The sequence below is a fragment of the Mytilus trossulus genome, chromosome 10 (assembly GCF_036588685.1).
Source record: "Mytilus trossulus isolate FHL-02 chromosome 10, PNRI_Mtr1.1.1.hap1, whole genome shotgun sequence".
Classification (NCBI taxonomy): domain Eukaryota; kingdom Metazoa; phylum Mollusca; class Bivalvia; order Mytilida; family Mytilidae; genus Mytilus; species Mytilus trossulus.
In genome coordinates this window covers 77,357,773-77,382,380 of record NC_086382.1, presented here as the reverse complement: position 1 = coordinate 77,382,380, position 24,608 = coordinate 77,357,773, and the positions used below count along the sequence as shown (strand labels likewise).

General features: G+C 32.5%; 1 protein-coding gene across 2 annotated transcripts in view; it reads left to right on the top strand.

Annotated features, from left to right (window-relative positions):
- The window catches only part of LOC134688596 (dual specificity protein kinase TTK-like), a 49,843-nt gene extending 30,448 nt beyond the window's left edge, over window positions 1-19,395 (top strand). Inside the window, exons 13-19 of one of the 2 annotated variants that reach the window (XM_063549409.1) lie at window positions 556-710; window positions 7,434-7,603; window positions 10,974-11,170; window positions 12,294-12,470; window positions 14,323-14,407; window positions 16,647-16,753; window positions 17,788-19,395. In XM_063549409.1, the coding sequence (XP_063405479.1) occupies window positions 556-710; window positions 7,434-7,603; window positions 10,974-11,170; window positions 12,294-12,470; window positions 14,323-14,407; window positions 16,647-16,753; window positions 17,788-17,838 (942 nt within the window). In that variant the 3' untranslated portion in view covers window positions 17,839-19,395. The remainder of the gene's footprint in view (window positions 1-555; window positions 711-7,433; window positions 7,604-10,973; window positions 11,171-12,293; window positions 12,471-14,322; window positions 14,408-16,646; window positions 16,754-17,787) is intronic. The other variant, XM_063549408.1, reaches the window with a different exon arrangement.
- The last annotated feature ends 5,213 nt before the right edge of the window (window positions 19,396-24,608 follow it).

Genomic DNA, 24,608 nt, shown 5'->3' with positions numbered 1-24,608 from the left:
ACTACCTATAAGCATTATTTTTAGTCCAGATTTTTATACTACAATAGGTAACAATTTGACAATTTAGTAGTGTCAACCCTGTGATTATGACCTATGTATATAGCATATTAATTTTGAATACACCGTTTGTTGGTGCGCCTGTCAGATGCGGAATGTACAGATAAGATAATAGGTAACAGGTGAATATACTATTGGTATCGGTATCGGAACTCGACCCGGAACTTCTTAATTATTGGCAATATTAATTACGTGGAAAACAAAAGGGCCAGGAGTGGTGTAATTTTTAATCTACACCTTTGTACTATATTAGTTATATATAAAGTTGAATTCTTTGATTCGTCGTTTTTACGTGATGACGGCTGACAAATTGGACCTCGTAATTTTAGTATTATAGATGGTCATTTATTCAGTTGCTATAAGGGATACTTAAAAGTATTTTTTGTATGATTTTTGGTGTACACTTAAGAGAACTGCAAACAGTAGTGTACAGAGTGTCACTGGTCCTTACAATAGTAAAGATTGACTTTTTATAAATTGTTTATCATACTTTTGCAGGTGTACCATGTCCATGATTCCAAGCCTCCATCTAAAGCACTCAAAGTAGTCAACCTAAATGATGCCAATGAAGAAATAGTCAATGGTTACAAAAACGAAGTCAAATTACTGCTACAGTTACAGTATTGTCCAAAAGTAATCAAACTCTATGATTAGTAAGTAAAATGTTGAGACTTACAATACATGTGTCTTCCCTATAATCAAACTCTATGATTAGTAAGTAAAATGTTGAGACTTACAATACATGTGTCTTTCCTATAATCAAACTCTATGATTAGTAAGTAAAATGTCGAGACTTACAATACATGTGTCTTCCCTATAATCAAACTCTATGATTAGTAAGTAAAATGTTGAGACTTACAATACATGTGTCTTTCCTATAATCAAACTCTATGATTAGTAAGTAAAATGTCGAGACTTACAATACATGTGTCTTTCCTATAATCAAACTCTATGATTAGTAAGTAAAATGTCGAGACTTACAATACATGTGTCTTCCCTATAATCAAACTCTATGATTAGTAAGTAAAATGTCGAGACTTACAATACATGTGTCTTCCCTATAATCAAACTCTATGATTAGTAATTAAAATTTGAGACTTACAATACATGTGTCTTTCCTATAATCAAACTCTATGATTAGTAAGTAAAATGTCGAGACTTACAATACATGTGTCTTCCCTATAATCAAACTCTATGATTAGTAAGTAAAATGTCGAGACTTACAATACATGTGTCTTTCCTATAATCAAACTCTATGATTAGTAAGTAAAATGTCGAGACTTACAATACATGTGTCTTCCCTATAATCAAACTCTATGATTAGTAAGTAAAATGTCGAGACTTACAATACATGTGTCTTTCCTATTATCAAACTCTATGATTAGTAAGTAAAATGTCGAGACTTACAATACATGTGTCTTTCCTATAATCAAACTCTATGATTAGTAAGTAAAATGTCGAGACTTACAATACATGTGTCTTTCCTATAATCAAACTCTATGATTAGTAAGTAAAATGTCGAGACTTACAATACATGTGTCTTTCCTATAATCAAACTCTATGATTAGTAAGTAAAATGTCGAGACTTACAATACATGTGTCTTTCCTATAATCAAACTCTATGATTAGTAAGAAAAATGTCGAGACTTACAATACATGTGTCTTCCCTATAATCAAACTCTATGATTAGTAAGTAAAATGTCGAGACTTACAATACATGTGTCTTCCCTATAATCAAACTCTATGATTAGTAAGTAAAATGTCGAGACTTACAATACATGTGTCTTTCCTATAATCAAACTCTATGATTAGTAAGTAAAATGTCCAGACTTACAATACATGTGTCTTTCCTATAATCAAACTCTATGATTAGTAAGTAAAATGTCCAGACTTACAATACATGTGTCTTTCCTATAATCAAACTCTATGATTAGTAAGTAAAATGTCGAGACTTACAATACATGTGTCTTTCCTATAATCAAACTCTATGATTAGTAAGTAAAATGTCGAGACTTACAATACATGTGTCTTTCCTATAATCAAACTCTATGATTAGTAAGTAAAATGTCGAGACTTACAATACATGTGTCTTCCCTATAATCAAACTCTATGATTAGTAAGTAAAATGTCCAGACTTACAATACATGTGTCTTTCCTATAATCAAACTCTATGATAAGTAAGTAAAATGTCCAGACTTACAATACATGTGTCTTTCCTATAATCAAACTCTATCATTAGTAAGTAAAATGTCGAGACTTACAATACATGTGTCTTCCCTATAATCAAACTCTATGATTAGTAAGTAAAATGTTGAGACTTACAATACATGTGTCTTTCCTATAATCAAACTCTATGATTAGTAAGTAAAATGTCGAGACTTACAATACATGTGTCTTTCCTATAATCAAACTCTATGATTAGTAAGTAAAATGTCGAGACTTACAATACATGTGTCTTCCCTATAATCAAACTCTATGATTAGTAAGTAAAATGTCGAGACTTACAATACATGTGTCTTTCCTATAATCAAACTCTATGATTAGTAAGTAAAATGTCGAGACTTACAATACATGTGTCTTTCCTATAATCAAACTCTATGATTAGTAAGTAAAATGTCGAGACTAACAATACATGTGTCTTCCCTATAATCAAACTCTATGATTAGTAAATAAATGTCGAGACTTACAATACATGTGTCTTTCCTATAATCAAACTCTATGATTAGTAAGTAAAATGTTGAGACTTACAATACATGTGTCTTCCCTATAATCAAACTCTATGATTAGTAAGTAAAATGTCCAGACTTACAATACATGTGTCTTCCCTATAATCAAACTCTATGATTAGTAAGTAAAATGTCCAGACTTACAATACATGTGTCTTCCCTATAATCAAACTCTATGATTAGTAAGTAAAATGTCCAGACTTACAATACATGTGTCTTTCCTATAATCAAACTCTATGATTAGTAAGTAAAATGTCGAGACTTACAATACATGTGTCTTCCCTATAATCAAACTCTATGATAAGTAAGTAAAATGTCGAGACTTACAATACATGTGTCTTCCCTATAATCAAACTCTATGATTAGTAAGAAAAATGTCGAGACTTACAATACATGTGTCTTCCCTATAATCAAACTCTATGATTAGTAAGTAAAATGTCGAGACTTACAATACATGTGTCTTTCCTATAATCAAACTCTATGATTAGTAAGTAAAATGTTGAGACTTACAATACATGTGTCTTCCCTATAATCAAACTCTATGATTAGTAAGAAAAATGTCGAGACTTACAATACATGTGTCTTCCCTATAATCAAACTCTATGATTAGTAAGTAAAATGTTGAGACTTACAATACATGTGTCTTTCCTATAATCAAACTCTATGATTAGTAAGTAAAATGTCGAGACTTACAATACATGTGTCTTCCCTATAATCAAACTCTATGATTAGTAAGTAAAATGTCGAGACTTACAATACATGTGTCTTTCCTATAATCAAACTCTATGATTAGTAAGTAAAATGTCGAGACTTACAATACATGTGTCTTTCCTATAATCAAACTCTATGATTAGTAAGTAAAATGTCGAGACTTACAATACATGTGTCTTTCCTATAATCAAACTCTATGATTAGTAAGTAAAATGTCGAGACTTACAATACATGTGTCTTCCCTATAATCAAACTCTATGATTAGTAAGTAAAATGTCGAGACTTACAATACATGTGTCTTCCCTATAATCAAACTCTATGATTAGTAAGTAAAATGTTGAGACTTACAATACATGTGTCTTTCCTATAATCAAACTCTATGATTAGTAAGTAAAATGTCGAGACTTACAATACATGTGTCTTCCCTATAATCAAACTCTATGATTAGTAAGTAAAATGTCGAGACTTACAATACATGTGTCTTTCCTATAATCAAACTCTATGATTAGTAAGTAAAATGTCGAGACTTACAATACATGTGTCTTCCCTATAATCAAACTCTATGATTAGTAAGTAAAATGTCGAGACTTACAATACATGTGTCTTTCCTATTATCAAACTCTATGATTAGTAAGTAAAATGTCGAGACTTACAATACATGTGTCTTTCCTATAATCAAACTCTATGATTAGTAAGTAAAATGTCGAGACTTACAATACATGTGTCTTTCCTATAATCAAACTCTATGATTAGTAAGTAAAATGTCCAGACTTACAATACATGTGTCTTTCCTATAATCAAACTCTATGATTAGTAAGTAAAATGTCGAGACTTACAATACATGTGTCTTTCCTATAATCAAACTCTATGATTAGTAAGTAAAATGTCGAGACTTACAATACATGTGTCTTCCCTATAATCAAACTCTATGATTAGTAAGTAAAATGTCGAGACTTACAATACATGTGTCTTCCCTATAATCAAACTCTATGATTAGTAAGTAAAATGTCCAGACTTACAATACATGTGTCTTTCCTATAATCAAACTCTATGATTAGTAAGTAAAATGTCCAGACTTACAATACATGTGTCTTTCCTATAATCAAACTCTATGATTAGTAAGTAAAATGTCGAGACTTACAATACATGTGTCTTTCCTATAATCAAACTCTATGATTAGTAAGTAAAATGTCGAGACTTACAATACATGTGTCTTTCCTATAATCAAACTCTATGATTAGTAAGTAAAATGTCGAGACTTACAATACATGTGTCTTTCCTATAATCAAACTCTATGATTAGTAAGTAAAATGTCCAGACTTACAATACATGTGTCTTTCCTATAATCAAACTCTATGATAAGTAAGTAAAATGTCCAGACTTACAATACATGTGTCTTTCCTATAATCAAACTCTATGATAAGTAAGTAAAATGTCGAGACTTACAATACATGTGTCTTCCCTATAATCAAACTCTATGATTAGTAAGTAAAATGTTGAGACTTACAATACATGTGTCTTTCCTATAATCAAACTCTATGATTAGTAAGTAAAATGTCGAGACTTACAATACATGTGTCTTTCCTATAATCAAACTCTATGATTAGTAAGTAAAATGTCGAGACTTACAATACATGTGTCTTTCCTATAATCAAACTCTATGATTAGTAAGTAAAATGTCGAGACTTACAATACATGTGTCTTCCCTATAATCAAACTCTATGATTAGTAAGTAAAATGTTGAGACTTACAATACATGTGTCTTTCCTATAATCAAACTCTATGATTAGTAAGTAAAATGTCGAGACTTACAATACATGTGTCTTTCCTATAATCAAACTCTATGATTAGTAAGTAAAATGTCGAGACTAACAATACATGTGTCTTCCCTATAATCAAACTCTATGATTAGTAAATAAATGTCGAGACTTACAATACATGTGTCTTTCCTATAATCAAACTCTATGATTAGTAAGTAAAATGTTGAGACTTACAATACATGTGTCTTCCCTATAATCAAACTCTATGATTAGTAAGTAAAATGTCCAGACTTACAATACATGTGTCTTCCCTATAATCAAACTCTATGATTAGTAAGTAAAATGTCCAGACTTACAATACATGTGTCTTCCCTATAATCAAACTCTATGATTAGTAAGTAAAATGTCCAGACTTACAATACATGTGTCTTTCCTATAATCAAACTCTATGATTAGTAAGTAAAATGTCGAGACTTACAATACATGTGTCTTCCCTATAATCAAACTCTATGATAAGTAAGTAAAATGTCGAGACTTACAATACATGTGTCTTCCCTATAATCAAACTCTATGATTAGTAAGAAAAATGTCGAGACTTACAATACATGTGTCTTCCCTATAATCAAACTCTATGATTAGTAAGTAAAATGTCGAGACTTACAATACATGTGTCTTTCCTATAATCAAACTCTATGATTAGTAAGTAAAATGTTGAGACTTACAATACATGTGTCTTCCCTATAATCAAACTCTATGATTAGTAAGAAAAATGTCGAGACTTACAATACATGTGTCTTCCCTATAATCAAACTCTATGATTAGTAAGTAAAATGTCGAGACTTACAATACATGTGTCTTTCCTATAATCAAACTCTATGATGAGTAAGTAAAATGTCCAGACTTACAATACATGTGTCTTTCCTATAATCAAACTCTATGATTAGTAAGTAAAATGTCGAGACTTACAATACATGTGTCTTTCCTATAATCAAACTCTATGATTAGTAAGTAAAATGTCGAGACTTACAATACATGTGTCTTTCCTATAATCAAACTCTATGATTAGTAAGTAAAATGTCGAGACTTACAATACATGTGTCTTTCCTATAATCAAACTCTATGATTAGTAAGTAAAATGTCGAGACTTACAATACATGTGTCTTTCCTATAATCAAACTCTATGATTAGTAAGTAAAATGTCGAGACTTACAATACATGTGTCTTTCCTATAATCAAACTCTATGATTAGTAAGTAAAATGTCGAGACTTACAATACATGTGTCTTTCCTATAATCAAACTCTATGATTAGTAAGTAAAATGTTGAGACATTTATTACACATGTGTCATCTGTGTAATTGAATATATGCTAAGAGCAAATCAAACACACACATGTGTCCTCTCTGTTATACTCACAGGCAAGTCAATTTTTACACATGTGTCCTCTCTGTTATACTCACAGGCAAGTCAATTATTACTTATGTGTCCTCACTGTTATACTCACAGGCGAGTCAATTATTACACATGTGTCCTCTCTGTTATACTCACAGGCGAGTCAATTATTACACATGTGTCCTCTCTGTTATACTCACAGGCAAGTCAATTATTACACATGTGTCCTCTCTGTTATACTCACAGGCAAGTCAATTATTACACATGTGTCCTCTCTGTTTTACTCACAGGCAAGTCAATTATTACACATGTGTCCTCTCTGTTATACTCACAGGTAAGTCAATTAATACACATGTGTCTTTTCTGTTATACTCACAGGCGAGTCAATTATTACACATGTGTCCTCTCTGTTATACTCACAGGCGAGTCAATTATTACACATGTGTCCTCTCTGTAAATAAATCTGTCTTCATCAAGTCAAACAGTAGTGTCATCTGTATCAAATTCAATGTCTCAAGCAAGTCAAACATGTTCCATCTTTTATAATTTGAGTCTTGAGTCTCCCCTAAAGTGTTTTTAACCTCAATTGTGTCATAACTGAAGAAGTTTACTTTGATAAAACAGCTGTAGAAATTTATTCACATGTCTCCTGTCTGACTTGAACTAATCTTTTGTTCCTGTTGGTTTCTAAGCATGATAAGAGATATTGTAAGCTTTGTACCTATATTAAGTTCTTTTATTTTCAGTTATGTGTATTTCTTACCTCATTATGCAGTATTTATTTTTTAGTGAGTACAGACCAGAGGAAAACAAGTTATATATAGTAATGGAGTATGGCAACTGTGACTTTGCTCAGTTTTTGAAAGATAAAATAAAAGAAGATTGTAAGCTGTCAGATCATTTGATCAAGTATTACTGGGAGTCTATGTTAATGGCAGTCCACGCTTTACATAAAGAAGGTAGGGTCAAGGGTCATGGTCAAATAGTTTTATCAAGTATTACTGGGAGTCTATGTTAATGGCTGTCCACGCTTTGCATAAAGAAGGTAGGGGTCAAGGGTCATGGTCAAATAGTTTTATCAAGTATTACTGGGAGTCTATGTTAATGGCTGTCCATGCTTTACATAAAGAAGGTAGGGGTCAAGGGTCATGATCAGTCCATTTGATCAAGTATTACTGGGAGTCTATTTTAATGGCTGTCCACGCTTTACATAAAGAAGGTAGGGGTCAAGGGTCATGGTCAAATAGTTTTATCAAGTATTAATGGGAGTCTATGTTAATGGCTGTCCACGCCTTACATAAAGAAGGTAGGGGTCAAGGGTCATGGTCAAATAGTTTGATCAATTATTACTGGGAGTCTATGTTAATCGCAGTCCACTCTTTACATAAAGACAGGTAGAGGTCAAGCTCAGATCATTTGATCAAGTATTACTGGGAGTCTTTATTAATGGCAGTCCACGCTTTACATAAAGAAGGTAGGGGTCAAGGGTCATGGTCATATAGTTTGATCAAGTATTACTGGGAGTCTATGTTAATTGCAGTCCACTCTTTACATAAAGACAGGTAGAGGTCAAGCTCAGATCATTTGATCAAGAATTACTGGGAGTCTATGTTAATGGCTGTCCACGCTTTGCATAAAGAAGGTAGGGGTCAAGGGTCATGGTTAAATAGTTTTATCAAGTATTACTGGGAGTCTATGTTAATTGCAGTCCACTCTTTACATAAAGACAGGTAGAGGTCAAGCTCAGATCATTTGATCAAGTATTACTGGGAGTCTATGTTAATGGCTGTCCACGCTTTGCATAAAGAAGGTAGGGGTCAAGGGTCATGGTTAAATAGTTTTATCAAGTATTCCTGGGAGTCTATGTTAATGGCTGTCCACGCTTTACATAAAGAAGGTAGGGGTCAAGGGTCATGGTCAAATAGTTTTATCAAGTATTACTGGGAGTCTATGTTAATGGCTGTCAACGCTTTACATAAAGAAGGTAGGGGTCAAGGGTCATGGTCAAATAGTTTTATCAAGTATTACTGGGAGTCTATGTTAATGGCTGTCCATGCTTTACATAAAGAAGGTAGGGGTCAAGGGTCATGGTCAAATAGTTTGATCAAGTATTACTGGGAGTCTATGTTAATCGCAGTCCACTCTTTACATAAAGACAGGTAGAGGTCAAGCTCAGATCATTTGATCAAGTATTACTGGGAGTCTATGTTAATGGCTGTCCACGCTTTGCATAAAGAAGGTAGGGGTCAAGGGTCATGGTTAAATAGTTTTATCAAGTATTCCTGGGAGTCTATGTTAATGGCTGTCCAAGCTTTACATAAAGAAGGTAGGGGTCAAGGGTCATGGTCAAATAGTTTTATCAAGTATTACTGGGAGTCTATGTTAATGGCTGTCCACGCTTTACATAAAGAAGGTAGGGGTCAAGGGTCATGGTCAAATAGTTTTATCAAGTATTACTGGGAGTCTATGTTAATGGCTGTCCATGCTTTACATAAAGAAGGTAGGGGTCAAGGGTCATGGTCAAATAGTTTGATCAAGTATTACTGGGAGTCTATGTTAATCGCAGTCCACTCTTTACATAAAGACAGGTAGAGGTCAAGCTCAGATCATTTGATCAAGTATTACTGGGAGTCTATGTTAATGGCTGTCCACGCTTTGCATAAAGAAGGTAGGGGTCAAGGGTCATGGTCAAATAGTTTTATCAAGTATTAATGGGAGTCCGTCTTAATGGCTGTACACGCCTTACATAAAGAAGGTAGGGGTCAAGGGTCATGGTCAAATAGTTTGATCAATTATTACTGGGAGTCTATGTTAATCGCAGTCCACTCTTTACATAAAGACAGGTAGAGGTCAAGCTCAGATCATTTGATCAAGTATTACTGGGAGTCTATATTAATGGCAGTCCACGCTTTACATAAAGAAGGTAGGGGTCAAGGGTCATGGTCAAATAGTTTTATCCAGTATTACTGGGAGTCTATGTTAATGGTTGTCCACTCTTTACATAAAGACAGGTAGAGGTCAAGGTCAGATCATTTGATCAAGTATTACTGGGAGTCTATGTTAATGGCTGTCCATGCTTTACATAAAGAAGGTAGGGGTCAAGGGTCATGGTCAAATAGTTTTATCAAGTATTACTGGGAGTCTATGTTAATGGCTGTCCATGCTTTACATAAAGAAGGTAGGGGTCAAGGGTCATGGTCAAATAGTTTGATCAAGTATTACTGGGAGTCTATGTTAATCGCAGTCCACTCTTTACATAAAGACAGGTAGAGGTCAAGCTCAGATCATTTGATCAAGTATTACTGGGAGTCTATGTTAATGGCTGTCCACGCTTTGCATAAAGAAGGTAGGGGTCAAGGGTCATGGTCAAATAGTTTTATCAAGTATTAATGGGAGTCCGTCTTAATGGCTGTACACGCCTTACATAAAGAAGGTAGGGGTCAAGGGTCATGGTCAAATAGTTTGATCAATTATTACTGGGAGTCTATGTTAATCGCAGTCCACTCTTTACATAAAGACAGGTAGAGGTCAAGCTCAGATCATTTGATCAAGTATTACTGGGAGTCTATATTAATGGCAGTCCACGCTTTACATAAAGAAGGTAGGGGTCAAGGGTCATGGTCAAATAGTTTTATCAAGTATTACTGGGAGTCTATGTTAATGGTTGTCCACTCTTTACATAAAGACAGGTAGAGGTCAAGGTCAGATCATTTGATCAAGTATTACTGGGAGTCTATGTTAATGGCTGTCCATGCTTTACATAAAGAAGGTAGGGGTCAAGGGTCATGGTCAAATAGTTTTATCAAGTATTACTGGGAGTCTATGTTAATGGTTGTCCACTCTTTACATAAAGACAGGTAGAGGTCAAGGTCAGATCATTTGATCAAGTATTACTGGGAGTCTATGTTAATGGCTGTCCATGCTTTACATAAAGAAGGTAGGGGTCAAGGGTCATGGTCAAATAGTTTTATCAAGTATTACTGGGAGTCTATGTTAATGGTTGTCCACTCTTTACATAAAGACAGGTAGAGGTCAAGCTCAGATCATTTGATCAAGTATTACTGGGAGTCCGTGTTAATGGCTGTCTACGCTTTACATAAAGAAGGTAGGGGTCAAGGGTCATGGTCAGATCATTTGATCAAGTATTACTTGGAGTTTGGAGTCTATGTAAATGGCTATACAATGGCCAGATCACTTAAGATCAAGTCCTTATCCATAACCTAGATAAACATGCATGTGTAAAAGATATGGACCATATCTATTTTCAATATAAGGGTATATTGTGCTCCGTCTGAATATACGTAATATGTTTATTTTTATATTTTACAGGAATCATTCATTCCGACTTAAAGCCATCAAATTTCATCATAATTGGAGGTGCCTTAAAACTGATAGACTTTGGTATAGCTAAATCAGTGCAACCAGATAAAACAAGTGTTCTGACTGAAATGCAGGTTGGCACATTAAACTACATGAGTCCAGAGTCTATAGCAGATTATGGTTTAGATGAGAAACCAATGTATAAGGTATGATCATGTTGTAACTATCTCCCTTGTATAAGATATTAAAATGCTGTAATTATCTCCCTTGAATAATATATTATAATGCTGTTATTATCTCCGTTGAATAAGATATGATCATAATTATAATTATCTCCCTTGTATAAGATATTATGCTGTTTTCTCTAATTTTTGTGCTATTTTCACATTCCCTGAACGATGTGAGAAAAATATTTCTGTTCACTGGTGAAAAATCTTCTCTGCAAATGATTGGTTCAAATTCATTTGTGACGTTAAATTTTCTTGTTTTCTTCTGAATTTTCTTATTGTGACATCATGAAAAAAGGCAACCAAGCCTGATGACGTCACATCAAAAGTTAGCAACTTTCTTCAAATCTTTGAAAAGGAAAGATAAAAATCATAAGAGAAACAGATTCCACGACTGTAACTCGTGTATTACGATATTTCTCCACTCAGATTTCCTCTCAACAGATAAATTTTAATTATGTAAAAAGCTCGGCAAGCCTCATGCTTTAAATATTAAAATTGAATTGTCTCAAGTGAAGTAATATCGTAATACACTTGTTCTGGAATCTATATATTATCACTTGTTTAAGATATGGAATAGGTCACCAGTTACATTATACCAGTCCAGTACCCACCAATGAAGTCCCTTAATAAATCTACCATCTTTTAAATGGGATATTTTTCTTTTAAATGCCAGTCATGACGCCAAGAACCAGGAAGGGGTCTACTAGTATGAAAAAGTAACTAAAAGTTTGTAGCCTTATAAAGGGAATAAAAAATCTGCCTTTCAACTTGGATAAAATTGCATTGAAGTAATAGGGGAATAACTTGGTTCCCATTCCATATGATCCGGTTGAAATTGTATCCCTTGTATAAAAGAGGGGCGAAAGATACCAGACACCAAACTCTTGGATTGAAAAATAAAAAAGGTAAACAGACAAATAATAGTACACAAGATATAACATAGAAAACTAAAGCCTAAGCAACACGAGCCCCACCAAAAACTTGGGATGATTTCAGGTGCTCTGGATAAGATATTGTTTCCAAATACATAAATAATATTTCCCTTACAAACAGAACAATGTTTCAAAGATGGACACTGCATACAATTCTTTTGTTACAGATTGGTGTGAAGAGTGACGTCTGGTCCCTTGGATGTATTTTATACAATATGGTGTATGGTTTTACTCCATTCCAAAGAATCAACAGACAGTTTGCCAAACTTCAGGCTATCACTAACTCCAGTTATGTCATTCATTTCCCAGAAATAGAGGACAAACGTCTGCTGGATGTCATGAAGGTTAGTAGGTTATCTCCTCTGAAATAGAGGACAAATGTCTGCTTGATGTCATGAAGGTTAGTAGGTTATCTCCCCTGAAATAGAGGACAAACGTCTGCTGGATGTCATGAAGGTTAGTAGGTTATCTCCCCTGAAATAGAGGACAAACGTCTGCTGGATGTCATGAAGGTTAGTAGGTTCTCCCTCCCTGAATTAGAGGACAAACGTCTGCTGGATGTCATATAGGTTAGTAGGTTATCTCCCCAGAAATAGAGGACAAACGTCTGCTGGATGTCATGAAGGTTAGTAGTAGGTTCTATCCCCTGAAATAGAGGACAAACGTCTGCTGGATGTCATGAAGCTTAGTAGGTTATCTCCCCTGAAATAGAGGACAAACATCTGCTGGATGTCATGAAGGTTAGTAGGTTATTTCCCCTGAAATAGAGGACAAACGTCTGCTGGATGTCATGAAGGTTAGTAGGTTATTTCCCCTGAAATAGAGGACAAACATCTGCTGGATGTCATGAAGGTTAGTAGTAGGTTCTATCCCCTGAAATAGAGGACAAACGTCTGCAGAATGTCATGAAGGTTAGTAGTAGGTTATCTCCCCTCCCTGAATTAGAGGACAAACGTCTGCTAGATGTCATGAAGGTTAGTAGGTTATCTCCCCAGAAATAGAGGACAAACGTCTGCTGGATGTCATGAAGGTTAGTAGTAGGTTATCTCCCCTGAAATAGAGGACAAACGTCTGCAGAATGTCATGAAGGTTAGTAGTAGGTTATCTCCCCTCCCTGAATTAGAGGACAAACGTCTGCTAGATGTCATGAAGGTTAGTAGGTTATCTCCCCAGAAATAGAGGACAAACGTCTGCTGGATGTCATGAAGGTTAGTAGTAGGTTATCTCCCCAGAAATAGAGGACAAACGTCTGCTGGATGTCATGAAGGTTAGTAGTAGGTTCTCTCCCCAGAAATAGAGGACAAACGTCTGCTGGATGTCATGAAGGTTAGTAGGTTCTCTCCCCGGAACAAGGTATAAATGAGTGAATAGAAATTATATAGAAAATTCAATAAAAGAGAAATCATACCTATGTGTCAGGAAGCATATGTATAAAGAAGTTTAAAACAACAACAAAAATAAATAAGGGGATATCTGTATTTTAATTTAAATTTTGGCCATCGTAAAACATAGATTTTGCTGTTACAAACTGAGTTTACTTAGAGATATGAATGGAGCTAGGTAAACAGTTAGTTGTGAAAGCAAAATTAAGTTTTTCAAAGGCTAAGCTTATAATACAATACATTTATGTCCAATCTAATGCCACATATTTAAAATAAATTCCATTTGATAAATACTTAATCATAAAATGCCAATAATGAAAAAGTCTTAAGAAACTGTTGCATATTCTTTCAATAGTATACAACAATGTGAGGTCATATGTATATTCTAGATGGCAATATCTGTATGCATCTTTGCTTATTTTTTTTAGAAATTACATACCAAAAAAATCAGAATTCAAAATGATGGCTGTCTTTGTTACTGACTGGTAAAACATGGGATCTTATCCTTCTAAATATTTGTCAACGTCCAATGAAAATTATTGTAACAAACAAATTGCATTAAAATTGATCATTGTATCTCTACTTTCATGATTATTTTGCAGTACCATTTACTGATTTCACAAGTCAGGGTATTTGTTAAATGACAAAATGGATATAATTTTCTTTTTCAATAAGAAATGGTTGCATAGTTTATTAGTTGCACTCCCCTACACTTAAAAATATTTAACATGCAATTGTACAATATGAAAACAAAACAAATATTATCCATCAGATTTCAATCATATACAAGATATGTTATTCTTACTATTTACAGAAATGTTTGATCAGAGATCCTAAGGTTCGACCAAGCATTGAAGATTTACTTCACCATCCATATCTCAAGAGGGAGAAAAAAGAAGGTAAAAATTGATTAGAGCTATTGCTGATAAGTTTATCTCTGAAGAGAGTAATGTAATGTGTTTTGACTTCAATATTCAAATATAAAAAAGAAGATGTGGTATGATTGCCAATGAGACAACTATCCACAAAAGACCAAAATGACAGACATTTACAACTATAGGTCACTGTACGGCCTTCAACAAAGAGCAAAGCCCATACTGCATAGTCAGCTATAAAAGGCCCAGATAAGACTCTATTGTTACAAATATGTTGACAAAGAACCACTTGGGTAAAATGTTATAGAAAATGAAAATGAATGAAAAAAAAATCACAACATGACTATTTGATTAATGAAATTTACTGTGTTTTACAGAACTTACGAAAAAATGAATCAAAATAGAATGTACTATATGATCCAATTGGTTTTATTTTTTTCCCCTATAAAGTAATACACCTTATCGCTATTTAGTCCATTCCTTGAAAAACAGTCATTTATACAACTTCCTGTTTAGGTCACGCGGCTCGAAAATGGAGGTCATCAGCAGTGAGCTGAGGAAGGAAAAACTTTAGAAAGTGATCATCAAGAAACTTTGATAAAGTATGATCCACTTTTTCGAAATTAAAATTGAAGTAAAAAAATATTTTGTTTGAAGTATTTACGGTAGTTTAAACAGGTCTCATTAAAAAGTATCATGCATGGTGAACAGGCCTGGGGCCATTACATTGCAATGTAATGCATTACATTACAATTACTTTGTGATTCTTCCATTACAATTACAATTACAATTACATTTTTTCTCACATGTAATGCATTACATTACAATTACATTTTTTCTCACATGTAATGCATTACATTACAATTACTTTGCATGTATAATGCATTACATTACACATTACTTTTTCAATATAAAAACAAAAAGCATTTCAAAAACAGAGGTATATGTACATATGTATACAGTGTTAGGTATATAGACTTCAAATACTGGTTAATTAATATGTCCATTGCACTTTATCATCATAAGTGGTTTAAATGTGATGCCATTAAGAGAACAGTGATCAGTTCTGTACACCTTTCCGGCAATACATAAAAGCCTTTCTACAGGAGCTTATGTGTGGGAAATGGCTAAATACTTGATAGCTGTATTAGCCAAAGAAGAAAGGCACACTGAATTTGACTTCCATTAATCCAGTGAATTGATTGAAATTTCTTCACATGGCTCAGACAAGTAGATGTACCGTACCTGTGTCTATACCCTTTGATTGAGTAGTAGGAGGCATGAAACTGAAAAAGTCACTTTCGGTTCTTAGGTGGTGGTAAAAAATAAATAAATTATCATATAATTTTGTTTCTTACATTTATCACTTAATCATTAAGACATCATTAAGGATTTCAAAGGGATATAATAAATGTGTCATTAAAGGATTATCTTGTGAAATGCCTAAGGGTTCTGTGAGGACAAACATAAGTTGAGAAGATTTGATTGCAATAAAAACATTGTGATATTAAATTAGGTGAAATAACAACACAGACAGGACCCAAAACACAGTTTGGTTTAAAAATGTTGTTTGATATATTCAATATTTCATTGAAATACATGTAAGGTGTGTATAGAATTATGAAATTTTCATCTTCATATTTTTTTCATTGATCTATATAGTTTTGTTTGATGATTTGTTTAATAAGGTTTTTCATAGACCACAAAACACCAAAATATTCCCATATCATATTAAACAAATATCAGAAACCAAGATCAAAGACCTGATATTTTTTACCATTTTATATTTCTTACCTTAATGTGTGTTTTAAAGATTGATGTTATTTATTTAATACAGTTATTAACTGTGACAAAAAATTTATTCCATACTTTCTTTTGTTTTTGTTAATATTTTATTTTTATTATACAACATTCTTCAATTTGATCTATTTTACCAATTTGTAATGAAAAGTAATGTACTGTAATGGAGGCATTACATCAATTTTTAACTAAAGTAATCATTACATTACATGTAATTGTAATGCAGAAAATGTGCATTACAAATTACTTTGCATTACATCCAAAAAATGTAATATTACAATGCATTACAATTACAAATTACCATTACCCCAGGCCTGATGGTGAATTGTTTAAACCGGGTCCCAGATAGCTTCAACTGGATGAAAAAGTTGTGTAATTTTAGATCTTATCCGGAATGGAATAAATAGCGATTAGGTGTATTGTTATGTTCAAATTTTGAGCTTGCATTTTGTTTTACTTTCAGAACCATCAGTAGTGGACAAAAGAATAGAGAGACTTGTAGAGAGATTAGCAGATAAAGTATCTTCCCCTAATACTCTACGCAGTTTACTGAGGAGTGAAATATTAAAGGTATTAATTATAGGCAATCCTTTGATCTTACTGCTTATTATTAATTTGTATCATGTAAAGACCTGGGGTTGAAGTCATTAAACTTTGCTCTGTGCTCGGAGCACAAAAATCATGCTCAAAAACATGAAATCCAGTATTTTGATTGGTTGATTCTTGAGTCTGAGTACAAAAATCATGCTCGAAAGTTTTTTGACCCTGAGGCCTGGGGTTGAAGTCATTAAACTTTGCTCTGTGCTCGGAGCACAAAAATCATGCTCAAAACATGAAATCCAGTATTTTGATTGGTTGATTCTGGATTCTGGGTACAAAAATCATGCTTGAAAGTTTTATGACCGTGAGACCTGATACTTGAAAATATTAGGCATTTTTATGCCTCACTTAGGAGCATTATTTTTTCATTCTGTGCAGCCATTTGTCCTTCTGTCCTGCTTCAGGATAAAGTTTTTGAAGAAGTTGAGGTCCATTCAAATTGAAACATAGTACACATGTTCCCTGTGGTATGATCTTTCTAATTTTAATGCCAAAATAGAGTTTTTACCCCAATTTAACAGTCAGCTTAACATAGATAATAATTATGGACATTTTGATATGGTGTTGTAGCTACATTATTGATTACTGTGGATTTATTGGATACCAATTTTCATGGAATTTATGGGTATAGGTTTATTGTTATTTAATGTTCAACGAATTACAAATTTCCAATAGGCTTTTATGTAGACTTTGGCAAACCACAAAATCAAATATCCATTAACATGCAAGTTTTCCCTAATCCTTGAAAATTGGTATTTACAATTCCAATGAATCCACAGTATTACTGTTAATTAAGAAATTATTGTGATGTTTTTATTATCGCAACAATTTAAACTAGCATTTTGACATTTATTATATGAATTGTATAGGATTTTTCTCAATATTGCAAAAATTAAAATTGCATTTTAGTAAAAAATGTGAAAATTACAATAATTTCTGATTTACAGTAATTTGATTAGATAAAGAATTAAGATAATTGTAACAAATTTATTCTATAATTTCAGGGAATGTCAGCTGAAAGAGAATGCCAAGAAAACAAAGAAAATGTTCATTAACTGAATATTAGCAGTGTCAGTGGAGGAAGACATGCTATGGACATCATGGAGGTGTCAATGCTTTTAATGAGAACATAAACTAGGTCTGGCACTTGTGGCTGAAATAGATAATGAGGAGGAAGTGCATTTTAATCAAAATTTGTTTGAAGAAAAATGTGTTTTTACATTCTTTTTTGCTCTAAAAGCTTTGTTGAATTTTTATATAACTTATGTAATATATATTAATCCTTTTGGTTTACATTTATAGATTATTGAAGATTACAAGATGAAGAGAAATTTGTTATTTTATTTTAATCCAGGTTCACAAGATAAGCCTATATTTGTTATTTCTTTAAATTAATGGATGGATCAATAGTCTATGTGCTACTGTCATACGAGTGAGAGGTTTGGCTAGCTTAAGAAGGAATATGACACTTTCTGGTCATACGGTTGATGTCTTTTTTGCCATATGATAAGGAACTTTCTGTTTTTGAACTTTCCTCAGAGTTCAGTATTTTTGGAAATCACATTTTTGTGAGGCAAATCAATTTATTAGGGGTTTTCCTTTTCACTTAAAGAGCAGAATCTGTGGGGTTTACATTTATGATACAGCAATTCAACAACAACAGACACCAAGTGCTTAAGCAAGAAACACACAACTGTTTAAATGTTATATTCTTTTGTCATGCATGTAGAATTGCTCACTCTAGGTGTCCCAGCTAGCTGTATCTCTTGTCAAACACACAAAATCGCTATGTTTGCTTTAAAAGTAAATATTTTTGTGCAACAGTTTAAATGATTTCATTAGTTTTGATAAGATAAGTAGAAAAAATAGTGGTACTTTGATATCACCAAGTTCCTATCCATTTAAGAAGTATTAATATGTGTAGTTTACTGTTTTGTTCATTGTTGAAGGTGATATGGTGATCTATACATGCTTACATTCATGTATTATGGACTCTAGTGGAGAGATGTCAAGGGCAATCAAACCAGAACTTTCTTCTATTAAAAAATAGTTAATGATAAATAATAAATTATGGCAAAGTTATATGGTACATTTTGTACTCACATTCGTTCCATTTTGTATTTTTTATAGACTTTCTCTTTATGAATTTACCTTGGGGTTCAGTATTTCTGTTTTACTTTTTTGCATGATTAACCATAAACAGTAACCAGACTAGGAAGGAGAGTTGTCTCATTGACACTCATATCACATCTTATATTTAAAGATAGTGATTTATAAATACTTCAGTTCATAGAATAGGGTTTAATGAAGGGTGATTTACTTCACTGCTGTATTAATTGTACATTGTTTCAGCCACTTACCATTCGGTTAATTTATTAAAGATAAATGTTATAATTTATTTTGAAGATTCATATTTATACAGTTGAAACACTCTTTAAAAACCTTTTAAATGTCTTTTCTTGATGTATTTGAATATTTTTTATCCTGTGATATGTTGTATACTGTTTGTACTATCATTTTAGACTGTCTGTAGTTCTGCTTGAAGACTTGCTTAATTTCATCTAACTTTATTATGTTAATATGTCTGTATATCTGTTCTTCTGAGACTTCTTTACTTCTTATGTTAAATGTCTGTATTTCTGCTTTAAGATTTGCTTGCTTCTCTTTTATGTCTATTTGTTATTGTATAGAAATAAATATACATCATTGTCTTAAGTTTTTTATTTAAAAATACTTAATAAATAACTAGAGAATACTGGAATGCCATTGGGTTGTCTAACAATAATGGAATAGCATAGTCATGGAGTTGTCTAAATATAATCAAATAGCATAGTCATTGAGTTGACTAAAGATAATCAAATAGCAGTCATTGAGTTGACTAAAAATAATTGAATAGCATATTCATTGAGTTGACTAAAGATACAGGAATGGCATAGTCATTGATTTGACTAAATATAATGGAATAGCAAAGTCATTGAGTTGACTAAAGATAATTGAACAGCAAAGTCATTGAGTTGAATAAAGATAAAAGAATAGCATAGTCATTGAGTTGAGTTGACTAAAAATAATCAAATAGCAAAGTAATTGAGTTGAATAAAGATAAAGGAATAGCATAGTCATTGAGTTGACTAAAGATAATGGAATAGCAAAGTCATTGAGTTTACTAAAGATAATGGAATAGCAAAGTCATTGAGTTGACTAAAGATAATCAAATAGTAAAGTCATTGAGTTCAATAAAGATAATGGAATAGCATAGTCATTGAGTTGACTTAAGATAATGGAATAGCATAGTCATTGAGTTGTCTAAAGATAAAGGAATAGCATAGTCATTGAGTTGTCTAAAGATAAAGGAATAGCATAGTCATTGAGTTGTCTAAAGATAATGGAATAGCATAGTCATTGAGTTGTCTAAAGATAATAGAACAGCATAGTCATTGAGTTGACTAAAGATAAAGGAATAGCATAGTCATTGAGTTGTCTAAAGATAATGGAATAGCATAGTTATTGAGTTGACTAAAGATAATGGAATAGCATATTCATTGAGTTGTCTACAGATAATAGAATAGCATAGTCATTGAGTTGTCTAAAGATAATGGAATAGCACAGTCATTGAGCTGTCTAAAGATAATGGAATAGCATAGTCATTGAGTTGTCTAAAGATAATGGAATAGCATAGTCATTGTGTTGTCTAAAGATAATGGAACAGCATAGTCATTGAGTTGACTAAAGATAATGGAATAGCAAAGTCATTGAGTTGTCTAATGATAATGGAACAGCATAGTCATTGAGTTGTCTAATGATAATGGAACAGCATAGTCATTGAGCTGTCTAAAGTTAAAGGAATAGCATAGTCATTGAGTTGACTAAAGATAATGGAATAGCATAGTCATTGAGTTGACTAAAGTTAAAGGAATAGCATAGTCATTGAGTTGACTAAAGATAATGGAATAGCATAGTCATTGAGTTGTCTAAAGATAATGGAATAGCAAAGTCATTGAGTTGACTAAAAATAAAGGGAAAGCAAAGTCATTGAGTTGACTAAAGATAATGGAATAGCATAGTCATTGAGTTTTCTAAAGATAGTGGAATAACAAAGTCATTGAGTTGACTAAAGATAGAGGAATAGCAAAGTCATTGATTTGTCTAAAGGTTAAGGAATAGCATAGTCATTGAGTTGTCTAAAGATAATAGAACAGCATAGTCATTGGGTTGACTAAAGATAATGGAATAGCATAGTCATTGAGTTGACTAAAGGTAATGGAATAGCATAGTCATTGAGTTGTCTAAAGATAATGGAATAGCAAAGTCATTGAGTTGACTAAAGATAATGGAATAGCATAGTCATTGAGTTGTCTAAAGATAATGGAATAGCATAGTCATTGAGTTGTCTAAAGATAATGGAATAGCAAAGTCATTGAGTTGACTAAAGATAATGGAATAGCATAGTCATTGAGTTGTCTAAAGATAATAGAACAGCATAGTCATTGAGTTGACTAAAGGTAATCAAATAGCATAGTCATTGAGTTGACTAAATATAATAGAACAGCATAGTCATTGAGTTGACTAAAGATAAAGGGAAAGCAAAGTCATTGAGTTGACTAAAGTTAAAGGAATAGCATAGTCATTGAGTTGACTAAAGATAATGGAATAGCATAGTCATTGATTTGACTAAAGATAATGGAATAGCATAGTCATTGATTTGACTAAAGATAATATAACAGCATAGTCATTGAGTTGACTAAAGATAATGGAATAGCATAGTCATTGAGTTGACTTAAGGTAAAGGAATAGCATAGTCATTGAGTTGACTAAAGATAATGGAATAGCAAAGTCATTGAGTTGACTAAAGATAATGGAATAGCATAGTCATTTAGTTGACTAAAGATAAAGGAATAGCAAAGTCATTGAGTTGACTAAAGATAATCAAATAACATAGTCATTGAGTTGACTTAAGATAACGGAATATCAAAGTCATTGAGTGGACTAAAGATAAAGGAATAACATAGTCATTAAGTTGACTAATGATAAAGGAATAGCATAGTTATTGAGTTGACTAAATATAATGGAATAGCATCGTCATTGAGTTGACTAAAGATAGAGGAATAGCATAGTCATTTAGTTGACTAAAGATAATGGAATAGCATAGTAATTGAGTTGACTAAAGATAATGGAATAGCAAAGTCATTGAGTTGACTAAAGATAATTGAATAGCAAAGTCATTGAGTTGACTAAAGATAATGGAATAGCATAGTCATTGAGTTGACTTAAGGTAAAGGAATAGCATAGTCATTGAGTTGACTAAAGATAAAGGAATAGCATAGTCATTAAGTTGACTAATGATAAAGGAATAGCATAGTTATTGAGTTGACTAAATATAATGGAATAGCATCGTCATTGAGTTGACTAAAGATAAAGGAATAGCATAGTCATTTAGTTGACTAAAGATAATGGAATAGCATAGTAATTGAGTTGACTAAAGATAATGGAATAGCATAGTCGAGAGAATTATTTGTTGCATCTGAGCATGTAGTGACTGAATTTTTCATAAAATCTGCAATAAGAGTAAGAAAGAACCATGAGACAGTCCGGTGTTATATTAGTATACAATTCGAATGTAAACCTGATCTACACCTATACATCTTAAAAACAAATCATGTGTATTAGTATACAATTCGAATGTAAACCTGATCTACACCTATACATCTTAAAAACAAATCCTGTGTATTAGTATACAATTCGAATGTAAACCTGATCTACACCTATACATCTTAAAAACAAATCATGTAATGTGGGATTGACAAATGGAAAGAAAGAAAAAAATATTCTAATGTTTGACAATAGTTGGAGGAACGATATGAATGACTAGTGATTGAAATAACCAGAAATAAGGATGACATGATCAAATCGGCCTAAAGAACAAAACAATACAGGTATTAATGAGTATAGTCATAAAATTCATTAAATTTAATGTTGAGTATAGTGATTGGGTTGACTCGACGTAATTTGGGACGATGATCTTTGAGTTTGCTTAAGATATTAAAGGGCTTCTAATAGTCATTGAGTTGACTTTATGTTAATAATGAGGATAGTCATAAGATAAAGGCGAAAGAAACCAAAAGAACATTCAAAGTCGAAAACAAACAGAAAACGCCGCCATGGCCGAAAAAAAAGAGGAGGGAAAGACCTATAAGACAAACAATATTTGTTTAATCTAATGGAAAGGATAGTCATGTGTTTGTTTAATCTAGTGGAAAGGAAAGTCATGTGTTTGTTTAATCTAATGGAAAGGAAAGTCATGTGTCTGTTTAATCTAATGGAAAGGAAAGTAATTGGTCTGTTTAATCTAATGGAAAGGATAGTCATTGGTTTGTTTAATCTAATGGAAAGGATATCGTTATGTGTTTGTTTAATCTAATGGAAAGGATAGTCATTGGATTATTTTAGTTCATGGAAAGGATAGTCATTGGTTTATTTAATCTAATGGAAAGGAAAGTCATGTGTCTGTTTAATCTAATGAAAAGGAAAGTCATTGGTCTGTTTAATATAATGGAAAGGATAGTCATTGGTTTGTTTAATCTAATGGAAAGGATATCGTCATGAGTTTGTTTAATCTAATGGAAAGGATAGTCATGTGTTTGTTTAATCTAATGGAAAGGATATCGGCATGTGTTCGTTTAATCTAATGGAAAGGATAGTCATGTGATGGTTTAATCGAATGGAAAGGAAAGTTATGTGTTTGTTTAATCTAATGGAAAGGATAGTCATGTGTTTGTTTAATCTAATGGAAACGATATCGTCATGTGTTTGTTTAATCTTATGGAAAGGATAGTCATGTGTTTGTTTAATCTAATGGAAACGATATCGTCATGTGTTTGTTTAATCTAATGGAAAGAATTGGCATGTGTTTGTTTAACCTAATGGAAAGTATAGTCATTGGTTAGTTTTAGTTCATGGAAAGGATAGTCATGTGTTTCTTTAATTAAATGGAAAGGATATCGTCATGTGTTTGTTTAATCTAATGGAGAGGATAGTCATGTGTTTGTTTAACCTAATGGAAAGGATAGACATTGGTTTGTTTAATCTAATGGAAAAGATAGTCATTGGTTTGTTTAATCTAATGGAAAAGATAGTCATGTGTTTGTTTAATCTAATGGAAAGGATATCGTTATGTGTTTGTTTAATCTATTGGAAAGAATAGTCATGTGTTTGTTCAATCTAATGGAAAGGATATCGTCATGTGTTTGTTTAATCTAATGGAAAGGATAGTCATTGGTTAATTTTAGTTCATGGAAAGGATAGTCATTGGTTTATTTAATCTAATGGAAAGGAAAGTCATGTGTCTGTTTAATCTAATGGAAAGCATCGTTTCTGGTTTGTTTAATCTAATGGAAAGGATATCGTCATGTGTTTGTTTAATCTAATGGAAAGGATAGTCATGTGTTTGTTTAATCTAATGGAAAGGATATCGTCATGTGTTTGTTTAATCTAATGGAAAGATTAGTCATGTGTTTGTTTAAAGTAATGGAAAGGATAGTCATTGGTTAGTTTTAGTTCATGGAAAGGGTAGTCATTGGTTTGTTTAATCTAATGGAAAGGAAAGTCATGTGTCTGTTTAATCTAATGGAAAGGAAAGTCATTGGTCTTTTTAATCTAATGGAATGGAAAGTCTTTGGTTTTTTTAATCTAATGGGAAAGATAGTCATGTGTATGTTTAATCCAATGGAAAGGATATCGTCATGTGTGTGTTTAACCTAATGGAAAGGATAGTCATTGGTTAGTTTTAGTTCATAGAAAGGATAGTCATTTTTTTTTTAATCTAATGGAA